The 20,071-nt window shown below is 34.9% G+C and overlaps 1 protein-coding gene across 1 annotated transcript; it reads left to right on the top strand.

Annotated features, from left to right (window-relative positions):
• Nucleotides 1-12,389: 12,389 nt before the first annotated feature.
• On the top strand, nt 12,390-15,068 carry LOC132740654 (uncharacterized). The gene is made up of 3 exons (XM_060728597.1): nt 12,390-12,548; nt 13,935-14,087; nt 14,867-15,068. The coding sequence occupies exons 1-3, from the start codon at nt 12,500-12,502 to the stop codon at nt 14,983-14,985; spliced, it is 321 nt and encodes a 106-aa protein (XP_060584580.1). The 5' UTR covers nt 12,390-12,499; the 3' UTR covers nt 14,986-15,068.
• Nucleotides 15,069-20,071: the final 5,003 nt, after the last annotated feature.

The raw sequence follows: 20,071 nt of genomic DNA, 5'->3' as shown, positions 1-20,071 counted from the left end.
GTTTATAACTTTTTTGTCCATTAAGGTATTTGAAATAACTTGGCACACATGCTCACTATTTAAGACAACGTGCTTGCGAGACACAGTCAACATTGTTTGATTCGGATACCAATCCATAACCTTTTAATTACATGAAGGATTTTGAAATAATATGGCACACACGTTTATCAGAATAAGATCACATGTCATACACAACAACCAGAATCCTAACTCCAAGGTCAAGATCACACTTAGAGGTCAAAGCTTTAAGTGGTCTGTTATAATGCCTTTTTGTGTCAGATCCATAACTTTTTACACGCATCAAAGTATTTTGTAATGAATTTGCACAAATATTCACCATATTAAGACAATGAGTCATGCGCGACACTCTGACCCCTACCAAGGTCAAGGTCACACTAAGAGGCCAAAGCTATATTTTCCTTGTCAAGAGATAATCTGCGAAAGTAGAGCTATTAGAGATTCCAGTGAAACTTTAAATAAAAATAGATAACAGCGGGAGGGAGTGAACTGTAACTCCATCTTGAATATTTTTAATAGTTTCCCTGTATGTAATTATTTTCGAAATGAGTTCGTGTTTTCAACATTGTTCTTTCGACCTCTCACCATCATTAACGGTGATCCACCTGAAAAGGTATCTAGTGCAGTAAAATCCTGTATTCCGTTTCTGATAGTTTGGTGCCTTTGAAATAAATGCACAATATGCAGAAAAGTAGTCCAAGGGGGTGTCCCTCAGAAGCTATGATACATGAAAATTGCAGACTCCGTTTTGATTGAGTCTGTACAATTATAACATCTCTCACGCCCTAGCTTAGGTAAGCAGTACTCAGTTTTTAACACTTAAAAGTGCTGGAATCAACTATCAGTGATTGCATTTTTGGCGGCTTATATACATAAACATAAGACATATCACAGCAGCGTGTATATTGACATCATTAGAAATTATTAGAAATTTCAGTTTTTCAAATGTATATTACTAATAAAAGTGACATGTGTGACAAAACAATAGTATGAATGCTTTGAAATATAACATTTAAAGCAAACAAGTTTGATTGCCAGCGAAACACTGTCTATTTAAGAACCTTTTAAAACATTTTTTGTTTCATGTGACAGCTATCAGAATACTTGCTAAAACAGCCAAAGATTTCCATTCATGTTGGTTATTCATGCTCTTCTGGTGTGAATGACCACCTTATTATCATTCAACGAGTTCATAACACTTCGCTGGTTGCAAATTAAGTGCGTGCTTTGGCTGTACTAACAAACATTTAGTAAACAAACTAACAATATTCAAATAATATAATGACTGACATGTTGTATAAACATCAGCCCGTCAGATTATATCAACAAGAAACGTGAGTCCAAATCGCGGTCTTTCTATAAAAATGCGATTTGAGTGATGCCAGGGGAGGATGCCTTTAGCATCACAACTTCTTCACTTATTGCAGTTACACTAAGGGGTGGGAGGCTAGGCCTCCGTTAGAGCAATGCTGTGCCAGTAGATACTGATTCGATTATACTTTTCTATATGTCAATTAAAGATATTAAATCATAATACAAGCGTTCTATAATCTGAATATCAACTTAATTATTTTTAGGTTATACGAATTTATTTTAGTAAATTTGAATTGGAAGCTCTAGGCGTATTTAAACACTGGAACTAGAATCAACCAGTACTAAGCAACGAGTATAAAGTTGTTTGCTTACGGTAAAAAAGTCTTGCACATAACTGGGTTTGAACCCACGCGGCCATCTTGACGAGTTACTCTCTTGGCCATACCGCATCTAACTTGATTTTGTTTAACAGAAATCTCGTACGCACATTCAATATGTTCGATGAGTTCAAGACCAAATAAAACTGTTTATAATTTTAATTCGGTCATCTTCGCAGCATATGCGCTTGTGAGTGCGTGAGTGTGAGTTTGTGTATAATTGTCTTTGTCACCAGCAAAAACATCACTTCCATTTATTTCTGCAGGCCCTGTCATTATACCAGGACCAGCCCCTATTTCGTTAGCATTTCATACTGAAAAACGCAATAGAATATAACCTAAAACTCCGTGACCATCTACATAGTTAACCAGGTTTGAACTCCATCTATATACCTAATAACCAAATGGCTCAAAAATGATATTAATGTCGGTCATTACAGATGTTTGTGATTAATGGACTTCAATGTTTAAAATAAAATATTTGATAAAGATTTGCTACGAAACATACATAGTTTACCTACATCTTGCATACCTATCATTTTACCTACCACGCGAGATATTCAGGCGATACCAAAGTATAGATATACCTTTACTTACCACGCGACAAATTCAGGCAATACCTTGAGATTTTTTTCTAAAACACATGACTACATATCGGCAAAGTCTTGCTTTTTTCAACGGCATCAAACTACCAGAAATAGGATACATGATATAACCAGCGGAGATTTTCTATCTATACTCTAGAACCGTTTAAAACAAGGTTTGTTTGTTTGTTTTACATTGAAGTGCTAATGGAACCCGTACTAAAACAATCGAAAATGCGATTGAATTTGGTTGTGTTGACTGGTCTATTAACGATATCCTATTTCATCGTTTGTTGCCATTTCAAAAATGCGAATCAAAGTAACTCAAATAATATAATTTTTATCATGTATACACTTGTATGATAATCACAAAGACAGATATTATAGCAAACCATTTCCTATCTGAAAGATAGCCGGCCCCTAGATCACTTACATAACTTTAATATTGGCATAATACCAGGTTTTGTACATGAATTTAGATATTGTGAAATTTAACGATGGTGTTTCGACATTTAACGGTAAGGCAAAAAATCCTGCGACATTTGACGTTACAGTTGACATTTAACGGTAGATGATTTTGCGACATTTAGCGTTGGTTGCGACATTTAACGGCGGTTGCGACATATAAAGGTGCCACACTTGTAACGCGAGTAATGAGTGAGTATTTGTACGCCTAAAAAGTGAATTCAGTCGGTTAAATCGTTGATTGGTATAGCTTGGATGAAATGTTTGCCCAGTCATTGCACTTTTACTTCTTATCATATACGACGAACCTTAGTTGTTAAAATTTCATTTTAGCTGATAAAGTATACGCTAACCCCGTGCTATCTTGATGTGCGTCTCGTTTATTAACCTAGATCATAAAATGAAAACATGGCTATTTTGTAAGTTTGTTGGATTTTTCTTTTTTTACACCGATGTGAACATATTATTTGGTAGTATCTCGGCGGTTGATCCACCTAACCGGCTTTCCAGGATAACTAATCAGTAATTACCAATTACTCCGCTTGTGACAGACTACTAATCCCACATGAATTCTGTAATTGGTATGTACCCCGATTGTTCCTGGTCGTTCCCGGATTACTACAGTCTCACTGACATCCCGGCAGAGCCCCGGCAGAACCCTGGTGGACGTCCGGGTTCATGACAATTTGCGATTATTGCACTTGTTTGTATTAACACCCTTCCCATTTCCCTTCTATCCAGTCTTGCATAAGGATTTTTCAAAAAATCATCATGAATTACTAAGCTGTAGCAATAGATATTATATTAAATAAAAAAATGTATAAATGTAATCATTTTCACGCGTTTTCAACCAACCGGAGTTCTACCGGGGCTCAGCCTGGATCGTCCTGGGCTCTGCCGGGGCTCTGCCTGGATCGACCGGGGCTCTGCCTGGGTCAACCGGCATGAACCGTAGCTTCACCTGGGTATTGCTTTGATGATCTGGAGCGCATCCTGAGTGGTTAGTTGGGAATTACCGTAGTGCTGCCAGGGTTAGTGTGACCGCAGCAATAATTCACCCCGGATCGTCCCGGAACTTACCGGGATGGTCCTGGGCTCTGCCGGGAGTAAGTGAGACCCCAGCTTTAGACTCAATGTCCAAGATTAATTTTACCGGAGTAATTACACCTTGTACGAAGATCGAGAAGCGCCCCCTATTTCTTATCCATGCTCGACCTTATGAACTCAGCGGCGGACCCCTTTTTTAAAGTAAGAATGACTTGATAGTGTCTAAATTGCGATCTTTTTTCTGAAGTTACTTCTTAATTCGCGGAACTGTGAACTACCAATTAGTTCATTTGTCGAATAAGATTTACATACATAATTCTACAAAAATAATGTAGTTGGTATAATTTGGTTTATTGAAACATGTTCGACTCTCATTTCTTTTCTTTTCTTTTCTTTTCTTTTCTCTTCTTTACTTTTCCTTTCCTTCTATTACAGACAGTTCAGCTATGCTATTCCGTACCTTTCTAATCCGTATAAATACATGTTTATATTTTATTTTTGTTACGTAATCGTGTTAAATGCATAGTTCGGATATAAACCAGACATTTTAACTGTCTGTCAAGTTTTATAAATAACCACACAGCTGCATTACCCAAAAAGTAAACAAAAGATAAATAAAGCCTGGTGATTGTGATATGTCCAAAACAGATCAACATACATGTTTCATAAAATGCTTAACCACATTTACAAAGATAACATGTGCAGAGTTTTATTATTTGACGGCTAGCTAGCTTTAAATCTCAAAACATTATTAAACTCTACCAACTCGGTATTAAGTATTATTTCATATCAGTGTACCTTAATTATCCCTAGACCAAATACTGAATAATTTCAAAAGTCATTTGTTATTTATTCTTGATGTTGTAACTGGAACGACCTTCATCATTATATCAATGCTGCTACATCAGATTCTGTAAACCATTTTAAAACCTTACACTTGAGATATTTTCATACAACGGTGTAAGCTCTGGCTCTGTAAGTATCAATTTCATACGACAAAATGTTTGTTACATTATGTATTTTGATAGCAATTTATATTGTCCTCATGGAAGATTGATATGAGAGACATCATCATCATTATCATCATCATCGTCGTCGTCATCATCATCATCATCATCATCATCATCATCATCATTATTATTATTATTATTATTATTATTATTATTATTATTATTAAAGATATACTATGCTCATGTTAGAGTAAATATTTTTATCCCAGAAATTAATTGAAATCTATGTAATTCTTTCTGAATATGTCTAATTTTAATAAAATATTGTACAAACTGTACGTAGCAAGCTGCATATCCTATTACAGGTCAAGTAAAGTTGGTCCTTTCTTAAAAAAACTGCCAGTTTTTTAATGACACTAAATATTCTTATTGTGTCCACCTATAGTATGTAGGGTTAAAAACACAAGATATCTACTTTGTGTGTCGTCAAAACATGTTTATTTTATATCTACAAAGAGATTGTGTAGCAATTGTCAATATTTAAAAATATAAAATTTGAGCATAGTTTATCAAATGTAAGTACTTATCACAGACCGTGTCATTATCTTCCTCTTTATTTAACCGTTGGTCAATTTTAGGTCCCGTTCTCTTTCATTTGTATGCTCTGGTTAAAATCAAGATATCTTGTCAGAATTTTTTTTATCATTAATTAATTACCTATTGTCTATAGTGCCCTTCCCTGATTAAGCTTCCATGACCGTTTAAGCTTTCAAGAAGACGATCGATGCGGTTTTTAATAAGGTATAAATTGCTACCACATATCGATGGACATAAAGCTTTTAGCAATAAAATTGACCTTATTTGCTTAACATAGATATGTCAATGAAGATAATAACCTACTTGTAGTAATCATTAAATTTTAGATTTATGTCATCACTGCAGCAATCTGTCATCACTGCAGCAATCTGTCATCACTGCAGCAATCTGTCATCACTGCAGCAATCTGTCATCACTGCAGCAATGTATCCTCATTGCAACGATATGTCATCATTGCAGCAATCTGTCATCACTGCAGCAATCTGTCATCACTGCAGCAATCTGTCATCACTGCAGCAATCTGACATCACTGGCGCAATCTGTCATCAATGCAGCAATCTGTCATCCATCACTGCAGCAATCTGTCATCCATCACTGCAGCAATCTGTCATCACTGGCGCAATCTGTCATCACTGCAGCAATCAGTCATCACTGCAGCAATCTGTCATCACTGCAGCAATCTGTCATCACTGGCGCAATCAGTCATCACTGGCGCAATCAGTCATTACTGCAGCAATTTGTCATCACTGCAGCAATATGTCATCACTGTAGCAATCTGTCATCACTGCAGCAATCTGTCATCCATCACTGCAGCAATCTTTCATCCATCACTGCAGCAATCTGTCATCACTGCAGCAATCTGTCATCACTGCAGCAATCTGTCATCATTGGCGCCGGTAATACAGTGTGTTAATTAGTTATTGTTTGTTTTAGATGCGATGATGATGATAATGAAGGTTTCACATGGACAGCAGTGTGAATGTCCGGCATCACAGTGCCCGGATGCTTGGATAACATTCCGAGGTTCCTGTTACTATATCAGTGACAACATCAGCTGCGACTGGACAGAAGCTATTGTAAGATTCTGCTTGATTGAATTTAAAAGTAAATAAAAGAAAAGATATGTGAAACAAACTATTACCGAGTACATATCTTATAAAACTATTTATAGGAATCTCTCTGTGTAGCATTTCTTGTACATGTTGTATACACGTGTATTACCGTCTTGGGCTTAAACAAGTCGACGTGTCTCCTTTTTACTCATTAAAGGGGAATGGTCTACAATTGGCACATTTTCCATAATCATTAAGAATAGTTATAAACACAATATAAATGTATAATTCGGATGTTCTTATAACATATTGCTTGAAACAAATTCTGATAAAGTTCTAATAGATTTAGTATGATCGTTCATAAATATGATGAATACAATTATTTTGTCCTAGAATTTTTTATTATCTGCTATAGAAATGTAAGTTATATCGGATCATGTAATCATGTATCAACATCCATATATAGATCTTTAGTGATTTGTTGTTAAGGTTGACGCTTAATACTATCAAAGTCATTATTAATTGTAATAAAGACTTTCCACTCTAGACCAATTAACTTAAAATGAGCATTGCGCTCTTGCAATAACGAAATAACTACTCGGCTTTAATTCATGAAAAAAGCTTGAACGCAAAACAAGCACTGCAAACTTTATCCACTTAAGCCACTGCCTTTGCATTTATGCATTACGAGTGCATTTGCATAATAGAAACTACACTGAGGTCTAAAAGTCCTAAAACATTTATTTAAAAATCTTCCAAAGATCAAGTCTTAGAATCTGTGAAATACACTCAGAATTGAACTAAAACGTTTTTTATGCAAGTGTTACCGGGATTTGATTGAAAAAATGTTTTTTCATTTTTTGATTATTTTGCGCAATAAAAATGATTATTCTGGAAAAAATGGGGTGAGGAAATGACCTGAAACTTTGCACACAAATTATTGTTTCACATCTACATTAAATGGTGTATAAATCTTGGAAAATATTCCCAGTTCCGTCATGTCAAATGAAGCACGTACTGTCGCCTTCCCATTATTCTATTGAATAAGCACTGCCCCCTTTGCAAGTCGTCTTTTAATATCATAATGCAAATATCATGCAAATATTTCAATGTATCCTTTAAGCATCATTGCCAACAACATGGAGCTGATTTAGTAATGATTGAAAGTAAGGATGAAGATCTTTTTATCAGAAGTTTACTTGAACGAATGTATAGAACACGTAAGTAGTATTCGTCTATATTCAAAATGTGTGATAAATTGTCTAGAAATGTGTTTTCATTTTTTAAATTATGACCCCTTGTTTTTCTCGGGACTTGTACCTCGAACTGCCTGTTCTAAAAAAGTTTTAAAAAATCACAAAAGAACACTGGTAGTCTTCGATTTCCCTCCATATGGATCAATACCTTCTTAAATTTCATCACGTATGAAAGTAATACTTGCGTAAAAGTAATAGTTTCGGATTAGAATTATATAAGATTTCATATATTTCGTTCTAATCCATTTCAACATTGTATATATTGAATGAATGTATAATTATTATGTACTGTGTATGATTATGAATAAAATATGTTAAAACTAATAGATGCGCACTTAAAACGTCACACATAATAAACAAGGAGTATCTTTCAAAAGATACTCGGCCGAAGTAATACTGGTTAAACATGCTAAGTTATGTTTTTTTTTAAGTTTGAAGTATATTCTTTTAGCAATGCTTGCATAACAATGACATAATAATTATTTCTTGTAGCAAAGAAAATACCCATTTTAAAAGCATTGAAATTAAATTATAGTATATTGATAGTAATGATTTTTCAAAGTAAGACTTTAGGATGTCCCCTTTACTTGTTCTATGTTTGACTTTATAAAATTAATATTCATTTAAAAATAAACCTAAAAGTTAAAGAACTATTCTCTTTCCTGTACATTTTATTTAAGTACTAGTTCATAGTGGCAGAACTATCCTTTACATTTTATCTTAGAGCTATCTTAAAAATTTTGTTTTAGAATGGCAAGAACTATCCTTAGCATTTTATTTTATAATGGTTAGAACTGTCCATTACATTTTATTTTAGAATGACCAATGAGATTTACCGATTTCAGTTTGAAATTTTGAAATGACCAATAAAAATTCTTTTTATATTCAGTCCTGCCTTGTTAATTTTACAGGAAGTCAAACTGATAACAGACGGACTTCGTCCGAAAAATTCCGGTGTGCCATCTGTACTATTGTACCTCTTTGCAGTCGTAATTTATATCTCTCGTACATTCAAATACACATACAGTCAGTGGGTTGTGGCCTATAAATATTTTATCTGGGATATATGAACATACATTCTGTTTTAAATGTTCAATCATCCGAGGCAATTTTTAGGTATCCCGGGCAACCAGGAAGCGAGGGTGACGAAGACTGTGCCGTGTTTGCAAGCAGGACTGACGTATTTAACGGCTGGCATGACGCTCCGTGTGCTGCCTCACACCACCCTATAGACCCTTTCATTTAAGACTGGATTCAAGTTGTCACCCTTGGATGACGTCATTGGGAGATACGGCGGACATTTGCCGATACGATTAAGTACATTAACAGAGGAATATAACGATCTTAATCCTTACTTTTGTAATATGGGCAGATTGAAATTGCCAAAATATTGTGAAATTGAATGCGATATTACATAAAAAAGATGAATAAAAATGTTTACCATGATAAGGTTATCGATTTGTTTCAATACTAGACCATATGGCTGGGTAATTGATCATGGCAACTATTTTTGTTTTATTCTTAATAATGAAAATTAATTGTCGCGCCGTGTTTTACCAGACAGTTAAAATCATACTATCTTGGTAAAAACCAGAGATGTAGATAATATATCTATGTCTCTGCTAATACACAGTACCCGAGAGATATTTTGAGTTTCAAAAATGTAAGAATTCTGTAGTTTTGAAAAAAAAGGCTGCGTAATAATTAATTGCAAGATACTGGTTGAATAGATATTATTGTGTTTTAAGTTTTACTGAGACAAAGAAAAACAATAATATAAATCTATTTAATTTTCAAAAAAAAATAATGTTAAAGCATAAAAGTAGCAATTCTTTTGAATGTACATGACTGTATAATATTTGTGTCGGCAAAAAAGGCACTCTCAAAAAATCGTACATTACGCCAAATGAATGCACTGCATTGTTGTACTTATAAGAGCCGACAAAAAGCCAAAATTTCGCTCAAAACGGTAGTCAAGCCATCATTTTCACGAATGGTCTCGAAAAGTAAACAATTTCTTGGAAATAATCTTGATGAGGGATGAAGAGTTATGTCTTCGCAGCCGTATGCGGCTATTGATTATTTTCAGTTCGGTTAAATAAAAAATATATTGGCCAGTTTACTTATCACATTGAAATCCTGTACGGTATCCGCTATTTATTGCACAATTCTGCGTTACTTATTGCACGAATCGTGCGTTATTTTCACATTCCGGCGTTACTGGATGTACACGGTGAATTCTTTATTTTACTTGTGTTCACACAAAGGTAAAACTTTATTTAAAGCGAAAAATAAATCAAAATAGAGTAGTAAAAATAATAAATCAAATGTTAGATTTATGTTCCGTATTTGCTCCCGTAGAATAAAATCGTCCACAACCGATATAACAAATATTAATTCATTCTATTTGTTTCGTATAAATAATAAAGAAATGACGAAACGCAAAATAAAGAATATACGTCTAGGTGTATATTTGCATGTATTTTCAAAGCTTTTTTATAATTAGTATTACATGTACTTTTTTACAATGACGCAAGCATGGACTAGTCGCCGATTTCTTTATTGTTTAAACGTTATCGTCGAAAGATCTGTGATATAAACATATGAAAAAATATTAGGTTAATTTAAACCTTAAAAAGTTCCTAGATTTTGAGAAAAAAAAGGAAGCATTGTACTTTACCTCAAACTTTTCAGAAACTCCAAAACGCAGGTTGTTTGCAGCCGTTATAGATTATAGATTCAATATGGGTGCCGCCATACAATTTGATAAACAAGATTAACAAGGAAAGGCGTTGTTCAATGAACGCAACCCACACACGACCTAGGAACAAGAACCAGCGACAAGGACCCCAGGAGGACCCCAAACATATATAAATCTAGTAACCGATAAGGAAATCAAAATAAAAAAAAACAAATAAAGATTGATTAATAGGCCCATTAAGCAAGAGGGCACAGGGGAAGGGGTATAGGAAATTCGGGGAGGGGGCGAAATAAAGAAACAAAAAAAGGGAAGATACTTACCGTAGACGAGAAAACAACAAGGGACACAAACAAAAGTGTCACCAAAACTTTATGAAACAACAAGACATACATCAGAGGAACACAGACGTTCACCGCCTTGGAATGGTCAGCAGCATAAGTACTACTGGGAAGTTTAACCCGGTTAATGGTGCAACAAACCTCACTCTTAGCCCCACCATATTCCTATAAACGAGACAGTGTAAATAAAATGAATCCCCGCCAAGTGAAATTTTAACAGTTGTTATGGTTACAAAAAGTTAAATAAATAATCATGTAGAAACATATAAAAGAAAACCCATCGACCATAACAAAAGTACTCAATGTCTTAAAGGAAGAAGAGCAACAAGAAAATCAGCTACAAGGGCCAGATTAAGTAAGACAAAAGACTGTCAGTCCAAACGGGCTTTAAGAATTGTCCATCATAGAGTCTCCCACTTGGTCCGTCTGATGTAATCAAAAGAGGAAACCGTAGTGTCCAGCTGTAATGGGGATGAACACTAAGCATGCAGTATGTGTTAAAAAAGTAGGGTCTTTTAATAAAACGTTTAATGATTTTAGTTAAAACAGCGGAAAAATACTTTGACCCAAAATCTTACGAAGTTTGTAAATCACATCGCCATAAAACCAGGCTGGATAATCCATTGTCGCAGAAGTGTTTTAAGTCACTGTTGAATTTTGAAATTAAATAAAACATTTACGTAATTTATGATAGCGGTAGCCCTGTTTTAGAAGCTTGCTGGTAATGAAAATATTCCGCTCGTTGAAATCCTTGCGTTACTACACGCTCTAGCGAATCATATTAGCTGAGAAACATATACCCCGTAAGATGTTGCATGGGGTACGTCTCCGTCTAAATGTGGATAATTAACTATACAAAAATCAAAGTCATCTCTTTTATCATAAATTTTTTGTGTGAATAGAATTGTTGTTGACATCCAAAAATGATGTACTAAAATTTCAACTGTTCGTTTTATTAAGTAGAAGTTCATGGGGATAAATATCAGACATCATTTGATCAAAATAAGAATTACCTAAATTAAAAATGACATCAAGGTATCTGGAAGTGTTATTAAATGCTACAATCACATAAAGTCTCATAAAGGTTTATTTTCCGTGACGTTACAAACAATGCGCGTGAAATCTACAGGTGCGGTAGCGTAATCGGATTAAGTTTTAAAATGGAAAAAATCACTGTAGAAAACCGCTTTTATCTTTTTAAATGCAAACGCAAAATTTACTTTTTATGGTAAGCACTTAAGATTAAGTTCTTTCGTGAGGTGTTGATAAAAAATATTTTGCAATTAGTTCTAGGTTTTAACTTTATGCCTACCGAGGTCGCACATGTAACCCCTGGCATGATATAAAAAAAATAATTCTTCCACCGGAGGTCGCACATTTGATCCCTGATCATAATTGTAGAACTGATTTTTTTATACATGTACCACAAGAGGTCGCAAATGCGATCTCGGTTATTGTAGTACAACCGTACCCAAATGTTTCTGTGTGAAAGGATGACTTTATTTGAATAAAACCTGTATAAATGCCGATTTACCTTTTTGGTGTTTCAAATGGTCTGGTATTATGTGAAGTAAATAGTATTTTTAAATATCTGGGAGATGAAAATATTTTCAACCTGTAGCGTAATAACCTAATTTATGTGTGTGCTTTTGTTAGGGTATATATTCAGGTGTCGTTAAGTACAGATTGTTACGTCGTTAGACAATAAAATGTCAAAGGACAATATCTTCTATTTTAGAAATCGTTATGTTCATTTAATTCTCATTGAATAAGTGACGGTGTTGAAGTAAAGATATCAAAATGAAGTCGTCAGTTTCGGCTTTTGCCGTTGTTGCGGTAATGTTAACGGGTAAGTTTTATTATTGTTATTATTATAATTATAATTATTTTATTTTTTTTATTTCTCCGCATGGTATTTTTAATAATAAATTTTACTTTATGCTTTTCAGTGAATTACTGATTTATCCGTGAAAATATATTTGATAATTTCACAGTGAAAATTATCAAAATATAATTTCACACTTTTCAATGACGAAACTACTTTTTTAAGATTTTCCCCATGTGGTACCTCGATTTTATTTTTACTGACAATTCTAACAATGTCAGGCTGTTAAAGAAAAAGCAAAGCTGAAATCGATAAATAACTTAAATGTCAAAAGTAATAAAAAGATTTTAAAGTTCACGAGATGAAATAAAATTACATCTTACACAACAAACAAACAAATTTTCTTTTCATTTTATGCTTAAAAACAAGTTAAACGAAATTTCCATGATATTACCGTCAATATTAAAATCTGTTTTCCCCATTGAGAGCCCCATTTAGTCGGAATTTCTTATTAAATACAAGAAGTCTTGAGCTGAAAAATAGCTCGACAATCAACGTTAAATGACGGTGATATTATTCATTTTATTAAAAAAATTTGAATGATCGCTTGTTTTAATAATAAAAACAAACAATTCTTGTAGGAGAAAAAGTCCAACCATCCATCCATAATTCTGTTACTTACTGCGAATTTATATAAGACCTGGCTTTGTTAAATGTAAGCGGCAGCCATTTTTTAAAGTTGTGTATTTTACGGGAGGTAAATAATTGTGTTTGATTCAGATATCATTTGGATTTGTTAGTCATACACCTTTTTAAAAGAAAGAAAACTTATTTGAAGATTGTAACAGACAAAACATAAGTGTTGGCAGATGTGAAATCATTCAAAAAGCAGCAAGGAAAATGGAAAACTTCAAAGGCTGGCTCAGAACGCTGGGTTGTTTAATTAATCTTCGAGTTATGGCTGTCATTGCTTTTCAAGTTTTCATAAAGCATACGGCAGTTATTGCTCGTAGGATACTTTAATATGCCCAAATGTCATCAAGAGCAGTTTTGCATGTGGAAGGAATGTATTTTTCAGACTGTAAACATGAAACAAAAAAAAATAGTAGAGACGAAATTTGGTGATTGGAATTTGAATGAATAGAAGTAAGTTTTCTTCTTTTTATTACTTTTGACATTTAAGTTATTTATCAATTTCAGCTTTGCTTTTCTTTAACAGCCTGACATTGTCAGAATTGTCAGCAAAAATAAAATTGAGGTACCGCATGGAGAAAATCTTTAAAAAGTAGTTTCGTCATTGAAAAGTGTGATATTATCAAATATAATTTTCACGGATAAATCAGTAATCCACTCAAAGGCATAAAATAAAAAGTTTTAAAAAGTAATCAATGATTCTAACTTTATTTTTAGTTTGGTTCGCCAACGTAGAATGTGTGCCATGTACGACAAATAATCAATGTAACAATTCTACATCGTGTTCTGGAGCAAACACTCCCATCTGTGAACATCCGGATCTCACCGACGTTAACGAGAATGGTGGATTGTGCACATGCAGTGTTGGATGTATGTAATGGTTCAAACACAGATTGTAAAATAGTAAATAATGGAAAGTGGACTCCCAAATTCCCCAATTTAAATGCCTCACTTGGGTTTGTAAAAAATACTTTGTATTTCAATTTGAATCCCCTTAAGTCTCAATACATTGTTTTTAAGATTAACCGTCGTTTATGATAACTCATTCTAAATGTGGGAAAACAGATTGTGCAGGGTTCAGGGTTCATTCTTCAGACCATTTTTGTTTTGTGATAACCAACCCATGGCCATTTTTTGAAGAAAAAAAAGCCACTAAGTACATAAAAGTGTATAATGAAACAAAATATAATTACTATTTTTTACATGTTTAGATTCTTAGCGTAGGTTAGACCTAAATACAGTATCCGTTCTGTGTATAATATTGTGTTTGAGGTTCATATTCAAGGGCCGAGATTATGCGATTGCCTCATTTGTTGTTAAATGGCGAGTTTCATTGACAGATTAAGAACAGAAGACGATACTTTTTTCATTTCCCGAATTTCTTAACATGAACACACACGACACTTCATCAAAAATGGCGATCTGACCTAAATTATCAACTTATTAAGTAAATAAAAGATAAATACTTGGTCGCTGTACGATTTTTTCTGTAACAGAGTGTGTTCACTTTCTTGTCTTCTCTGATCTCGGTATTAAATAAACAAAAACCTCCATCCGAATATTCCCAGGTTATATTTTTTATACATGTATGTTGATACCTAAATGTATTTCATTATTTATAATGAACGAATCGTGTTTGTGTTTTACAGTGTGTAACTACCCTGCTGAGTGTCAAGTACCGGAAGTAGATCTTGAATGCCCGTATGACGACCGCCATTGTTATGACAACAAATGTATCTGCTCTCGATTTCCAGTGTTTCCCGGATGAAAGTAACAAGTTCTTCTAATGTTTGTACATTAACATTCAATACAATTATTCACTCGAAATAAATTTGAAAAGGATACACAATATTCTTTGTTTGTTAATTTATTTATTCAGTAAAACAATTAAGGTTGATTTTCTTCCATATCGCTTGCTTTATTTTTCTTTCTTTTCCATGATAATTGATGGAAAATTATTTTCCTTATTCCAAATGTTACAAAATAAACACGCTTCATCTTTTTTGCATGACGGTTGATCGTGAAATTGATTATTTGAGTATGAAGAAATGAAGACGATCAATAAACGATGAAACTATTTCCAGTGCACCGCCTTGGGCGCGTGTTACAATGGTAATGCAAAAGCAGAACAACGCGCGAATACCTATATTATATAATTAATTCATTTATTAAAAAAACGAAAGGAAACTTAAAATGCAAGGTGACCATTTTATTTATGAACAACCCTCGTACATGTTATGCACGGTATTTAAATCGACTGGCAATACCTTGCAGTTGTAGAGAGAATGCCAGCCCGCATAGCTCAATCGGAAGAGCGCATGACTTGTAATCTCGACATTGTGGGTTCGATTAAAGGGCTAACCAACTTAAATTACGAATCAGTCTTTCGGGTGTATGTGAGAAATTAGCAGTGAACAGTGAGCTAAGCAAAAAGACATTTCAATTTATATAGGGAAGTCAATGATCTGCTGAAATGCTCAGCTGTTTTGGGCATCTAGCAGGGCATTCCTAAATATAGTGTAAAAATGCTCTGCTGCAATACTCAGCTGTCTTGGCAATCTAGCAGAGCATTCCAAGCTTAAGTGAAAAATGCTCTGCTGGCTAGGCAATCTAGCAGTGCATTACTAAATATAGTGTTAAAATTAGGGATGTCATTCGGAGTCCGGATATCCGAACGTTCGGATAACGATTCGGTGTCCGGAGCCGATTTTCTGATCCGGATGTTCGTATAAAGTATTTTAAAATATTGAGAAAATGTGATATGCGTTGAGATAATCGTAGACATGGTGTTGACACCATATTGTATATTGTATCTTAGTTTGACAATACACATCATAACCTCTGCAGTCCACAAAAAAAATCAATTATTACTATAATATTTACGAGTCAATTATGACACATGTTGTTAATCAAATTTAAGTTTTGTAAGATTCTAAGTCCCGTGCGACTGTCATCGGCAACGATATTACATTTTTTATGTCCAAATTTAAATATTTAATTAGGTTATTATTTTTATATATATTTCGGCTTACCGACCCGTCGACTCCTTATTTTTAGACATTGAAAAATCTGCAGAAATAAAATAAGCAAATAAAGAAATTCACTTACGAATTATATGTTAATTATCAAAGCTTTTTATTGAAATGATACGAAAATTATCCGACAAAAAACTTTTCTCCTTTAGTATTAATCAAACATGTGCATTTTTTTTAAAACATTTTTTTTTCACATTTCTTTTTCACTTATGAACACTTAAAATGTGTGTAATTCATGTAAGTTTCGGCACTTTCTTTGATGATTCGAATCAAACAGCCAGGGCTACATGATGGTAAACATCAAAGATTGGCAGATTCTTTTGAAAAGCCGGCTACACGCGTGTCAAAGGTCATCGTGTGTAAATTGTATGCGTGTTATTGAACAATGGAAACATTATATTTAATTTTTACGGGTATTATTTTGTTTTCACAAATGTGAGCGAATTTTATTGCGTACTATAGCGCTAATTGAGGAATTCAGACAATCGGTGGCGATTTTCGTTTCCATTTCATTTGAAATCGTAAGTACCACACGCACTAAATTTATTAATAAAAGCTAGTGGTATTCTATATAGAAGAAATACAATCAATAACGGAAGATTTTTGATATGTATCATTCAATTAAAAAGGAAGAAAAACGAAATACTACACTTTGAAAAAGGTCGCGAAGAAATGGTTACGTCATATCAGACATCTAAGAATATAACAACGATCCGAACATCCGGATGTATCCGGATGTTTGATTCGGATATCCGGATGGCCGTTTCGGCTCCAGATGACATCCCTAGTTAAAATGCTCTGCTGGAATGCTCAGCTGGCTAGCTAAGCTGGCTAGGCAATATAGCAGGGCATTAATAAATATAGTGTAAAAATGCTCTGCTGGAATGCTAAGCTGGCTAGGCAATCTAGCAGGGCATTCCAGAATTTAGTGTAAATATAGTGTTAAAATGCTCTGCTGGAATGCTTAGCTGGCTAGGCAATCTAGCAGGGCGTTACTAAATATAGTGTTAAAATGCTCTGCTGGAATGCTAAGCTGGCTAAGCAATCTAGCAGGACATTCATAAATATAGTGAAAAATGCTCTGATGGAATGCTAAGCTGGCTAGGCAATCTAGCAGGACATTCCTAAATATAGTGAAAAATGCTCTGGTGGAATGCTAAGCTGGCTAAGCAATCTAGCAGGACATTCCTAAATATAGTGAAAAATGCTCTGGTGGAATGCTAAGCTGGCTAGGCAATCTAGCAGGGCATTACTAAATATAGTGTTAAAATGCTCTACTGGAATGCTAAGCTGGCTAAGCAATCTAGCAGGGCATTCCTAAATAAAGTGTAAAATTGCTCTGCTGCAATATTCAGCTATCTTGGCAATCTAGCAGAGCATTACTAAATATAGGGTAAAAATGCTCTGCTGGAATGCTAAGTTGGCTAGGCAACCTAGCAGAACATTCTGAAAAATAGTGTGAAAATGCTGTGTTGGATAAACAATCTTGCGGTGCATTCTGAATTATAGTAATAATAAGCTCTGCTGGAATGCTCAGCTGGCAGACTGATTCTGAGTTCTAGGATTTATTGTTGCCAACGTTTTATTGACTTCTAGGCACTTCTGAGGCACTCGCAGACTTTCAAGAATTTTTGGTGCCAATAGAAATAATGATATTTTTGACTTCTAAGGACCTTTAAGAGACTATTTCATTGTCCTGCGACTTTTTGATGGACACTCGCAGACTTTCAGGAATTTTGAAGCCAATGCTGATATTGACAATTTAGACTTCTCGGGACCCTCAAGAGTCCATTTTGTTGGTCTGCGACTGATTCTCGGACACTCGCAGACTTTCAGGAATGGTTGGTGCCAATGGAAATAATCATATATTTGACTTCTTGGGACCTTTAAGAGTACATTTCATTGGCCTGCAGCGTATTGTTGGACACTCACAGACTTTCAGGAAAGTTTGGTGCCAATAGGGATGGCAATTTTTATTTCTAGGGACCCGCCAGAGTCCATTTTTATGGTCTGCGACTGATTCTGGGACATTCGCAGACTTTCAGGAATCTGTGGTGCCAATGGAGATAATGACAATTTCGACTTCTAGCGACCCACCAGAGTTAATTTCGCTGGTCTGCGACTGATTTTGGGAAACTTGCAGACTTAAAGGAATTTTGATGCCAATGGAGATAATGACATTTCTGACTTCTTGGGAACCGCCAGAGTACATTTCTTGGGTCTGCAACTGATTCTTTGAGACTCGCAGACTTTCAGGATGTTTAGTGCCATTGCATATCATGCCATTTTTTTACTTTTAATGACTCCTTAGTCATAAGCAGAGCATTTTTACACTAAAATGTCATTATCTGCATTAGCGCCAAAAATTCCTGAAAGTCTGCAAGTGCCCAATAATCAGTCGCAGACCAACGAAATAGACTCTGGATGGTCAAAAATGTCAAAATTGTAATTATCTCTATTGGCACCAAAAATTCCTGAAAGTCTGTGACTGTCCAAGAATAAGTCGCAGACCAAGAAAATGGACCCTGGATGGTCCTTAGAAGTACAAATGTCATTATCTGCCTTAACATCGAAAGTTCCTGAAGTCTGTGAGTGCCTCAGAATCAGTCGCAGACCAAAAAATGGATTAAGGAAGGTCCCAATAAGTCAGAAATATCATTTTCTGCATTGACACCAAAATTCCTAAAAGTCTGCGAGTAACTCAGAATCAGTCGCAGACCAACGAAATAGATTCAGGAGGGTTCTTTTGAAGTAAAAATGTCATTATCTCCATTTTACACCGAAAATTTCTGAAAGTCTGAGAGTGTTCCAGAAACATTCGCAGACCAACGAAATGGACTTTGGATGGTCCTAAAAATACACAAATGACATTATCTGCATTAACACCAAAAATTCCTTATAGTCTGCGATCGTCCCAGAATCAGTCGGAGACCAAAGAAATAGACACTTGGGGGTCCCGTAGTAGTCAAAAATGTCATTATCTGCATTGGCACGTAATATTTCAGAAAGTCTACGAGTTGCAGACCAACGAAAATTATATACTTTATTTAAGAATGCCTTGCTAGTTTGCCTAGACAGCTCACCATTCCGGCAGAACTTTTTTACACTAATTTTCAGAATGCTTTGCTGGATTGCCTAGCCAGCTTAGCAATTTTAACACTATATTTAGGAATGCCCTGCTAGATTGCTAAGCCAGCTGAGCTTACCAGCAAAGCATTTTTATACTATATTTAGGAGTGCCCTTCTAGATTGCCTAGCCAGCTGAGCAATTCAGCAGAGCATTTTACACTATATTTTGGAATGCCCTGCTAGATTGCCTAGCCAGCTGAGCATACCAGCAGATCATGTTTACACTATATTTTGGAATGCCCCGCTTGATTGTTAAGCCAGCTGAGCATAACAGCAGAGCAGTTTTACATTATATTTTTATATGCTCCGCTAGATCGCTTAGCCAGCTGAGCATAACAGCAGAGCATTTTTACATAATATTTTGATATGCTCCGCTAGATCGCTTAGCCAGCTGAGCATAACAGCAGAGCATTTTTACACTATATTTTGGAATGCCCCGCTAGATTGCTTAGCCAGCTGAACATAATAGCAGAGCTTTTCACACTATATTTTGGAATGCCCCACTAGATTGCTTAGCCAGCTGAGTATAACAGCTGAATATTTATTTACACTATATTTAGGAATGCCCTGCTAGATTGCCTAGCCAGCTGAGCATACCAGCAGATCATTTTGTACACTATATTTTGGAATGCCCAGCTTGATTGCTTAGCCAGCTGAGCATACCATCAGAGCATTTTTTGCACTATATTT

Source organism: Ruditapes philippinarum, unplaced genomic scaffold, assembly GCF_026571515.1.
Source record: "Ruditapes philippinarum isolate M1 unplaced genomic scaffold, ASM2657151v2 ctg4034_1_1_1_1, whole genome shotgun sequence".
In the NCBI taxonomy this organism is placed as follows: Eukaryota; Metazoa; Mollusca; class Bivalvia; order Venerida; family Veneridae; genus Ruditapes; species Ruditapes philippinarum.
The sequence above is the reverse complement of the archived record's forward strand: the minus strand, read 5'-3'. Positions and strand labels throughout refer to the sequence as shown.

Excerpts from the sequence above, each read along its gene's own strand:
- LOC132740654 (XM_060728597.1), top strand. The coding sequence starts at position 12,500 with ATGAAGTCGTCAGTTTCGGCTTTTGCCGTTGTTGCGGTAATGTTAACG. Across the intron at positions 12,549-13,934 it reads TGTTGCGGTAATGTTAACGG|TTTGGTTCGCCAACGTAGAA; the intron begins GTAAGTTTTATT and ends CTTTATTTTTAG. Across the intron at positions 14,088-14,866 it reads GTGCACATGCAGTGTTGGAT|TGTGTAACTACCCTGCTGAG; the intron begins GTATGTAATGGT and ends TGTGTTTTACAG.